We start from the raw sequence: 2,284 nt of genomic DNA on the forward strand, positions 1-2,284 counted from the left end.
CTCGCGCTGCTGCTGGGCGCGGGACCCGAGCGCTGGGCGGCCGGGGCGGTGCGGCTGCGGGCGCTGCTGAGCGTGAGCTCGCTCTGCCTCAGCCCGCTCTTCAGCATCGCCTGTGCCTTCTTCTTCCTCACCTGCTTCCTGACGCGGACCAAGCGGGGCTCGGGCCCCGGCCGAGGCGGCGGCTGGTGGCTGCTGGCGCTGCCCGCCTGCTGCTACCTGGGGGACTTCCTGGCGTGGCCCTGGTGGTCGTGGGCCCCGCACGCGCCCCCGGCCGCGGTGGCCGGGAGGCTGCTGCTGGCGCTGAGCGGCGCGGGGCTGCTGGCGCTCGCGCAGCCGTCGGGGCCCAGGCTCTGCATCCTGGTGCTGCCCTTCGCCGGCGCGGTCTGGTGGGTGGCGTTCAGCGGCCTCGGGGCGCTGCCCGCCGCGCTCCGCCCGCTGCTGGCGTGCCTGGCTGGGGGCGCCGGGGGCCTCCTGGCTCTGGGGCTGGATCTGATCTTCTACATCAGGGAAGCGCCTCATCATCCTCAGTTGTCCAGCACCGCGGAAGAAAAAGTGCCTGTGATCAGACCCCGGAGGAGGTCCAGCTGCGTGTCCCTGGGGGAAACCGCAGCCGGTTACTATGGCAGTGGCAAAATGTTCCGGAGACCTTCGCTGCCTTGCATTTCCAGAGAGCAGGTAGGTCAGCCCGAGAGCCCCGCGCGGTAAAGATGCGAGTGCGGGCTTTGTCGCTCCCCTCTCTGGCTCAGCCAGCTTGTTTGAAGGCAGGTTAGCTGCCATTGGAAATAAAACGGGGCAGCGAATCATGTTTTGTTGTGGAAAGTTTTTCTAAATTACAGGGAACTTTTTGCAAACTCAGAAGCAAGTGCCTTTTATCTTTCAGTAGACATGAACTAGTCCACTGGTCTTTTTGCACTGTTTAAAGAGTATTTTTATGCAGTAGGTGAATTCTCAGAAGAATGAGGTGAATTATTTCTGGTTTAGTAGGGTTGACTACTTCCACTTTTGGAAAATTCTGGTACATATCTTTGGTGCCATTTATCTTTTTGCTGTTATATCGGCCTATAGGTAATATACAACCGTTAGGATGAGGGAAATAATGTGGATTTTGAACAGTAGGGTTGCTTGATTGTGTTAATTGAGAGGACCAATCAGAGGTCTTAAAAGAATTAGCGGTGAGCTTTGGAACAGAGTTATTTAGATGAAGATAGCAGTGTACACTAATGCACTTCTTTAGACTGACTCGTGTGTATTTGTTGCATAAGAGGAGGATGTTTTAACATTTTAACCTTTAATGTCTGGAAAGACCCCTAAAGCATTGCCATTTTTTTCTCCTAGTTTTTTTATTGTGAGAATTGACATCATTAGTAATGTAGTTATATGTTTAGATAGCATTGAGGAAACTTGGTCTGCATCATCATCAAGAAACTCAGTAAGTATAGCTGTTGTTCTTTGAGCACTGCTTTACATATATTCTCTCTAATCTTCCTCTGATGGGTAAGCTGACGTGAACATCAGTTTAGATGTGAGTTTATTGAGGCTTACAGAGACGAACCAATTTCACAGGTCCAAAAAGTGTCTGTGTTATGATTTGATTGGAATTTCAGCTCTCGGTCATATTCTGCACAATCTAAAGGGTAGGTATAGAGATTTTTAAGTAGGAGTATTTGTCATTAATTTGGTGTTATTTGATTTTTTGATTAGTGGTATCTTTTGCACTGGGACACACTACACTGGAAAAAAAAAATTCTTGTTTTTAGTACATCCGAAGTGTTCCTCTCTATTCTGTTCCTTCTCTTGTGTCTCTTTGGTAATCTGTAGGCTGCTGCATTAACCTTATGGTATACTAATCACTGATCTGTAATGTGATATGAGGCAACACTTGGCTTCTCTGCATGGTTTCGAAGGCCACTGCTGTGGTCTGTATTTGGGGGAATGATTGAAAAGTGTTGTGCCCCTTGTTTTCTAGATTTACTACCTGTAATAATAGACAGTGCTTAGAAAAATATGTATCAGGAGAAACATTTTTTGAGAGGATTCCCTATACAGCAAAGTAACATGTATTTTCATAGAATGGATTAATATTTGACTATGTAATGAGTAGACTGCATTGTTCACACTGGAGAAGTCTTTTAGGACAGATTCATTGCATTTTTAGAGAACTCTTCTGAATTTAGTAGTTTAATTCATACCATTGTATGTATTTTTATTGTAATTTGTTGATGTAGAAAGTGACATCTGTTCTCTTGTAAACTGAAATCTTTTTTTTGTTTGTTTTTTAAAAAAT

General features: G+C 47.1%; 1 protein-coding gene across 1 annotated transcript in view; it reads left to right on the forward strand.

Annotated features, from left to right (window-relative positions):
- Window positions 1-2,284, forward strand: part of Pde3b (phosphodiesterase 3B) — a 178,091-nt gene that overhangs the window by 8,106 nt on the left and 167,701 nt on the right. Inside the window, exon 6 of the mRNA XM_023719327.1 lies at window positions 1-675. Within this exon, the coding sequence (XP_023575095.1) occupies window positions 1-675 (675 nt within the window). The remainder of the gene's footprint in view (window positions 676-2,284) is intronic.

Source organism: Octodon degus, unplaced genomic scaffold (assembly GCF_000260255.1).
Source record: "Octodon degus isolate 3935 unplaced genomic scaffold, OctDeg1.0 scaffold00067, whole genome shotgun sequence".
Taxonomy (NCBI): Eukaryota; Metazoa; Chordata; class Mammalia; order Rodentia; family Octodontidae; genus Octodon; species Octodon degus.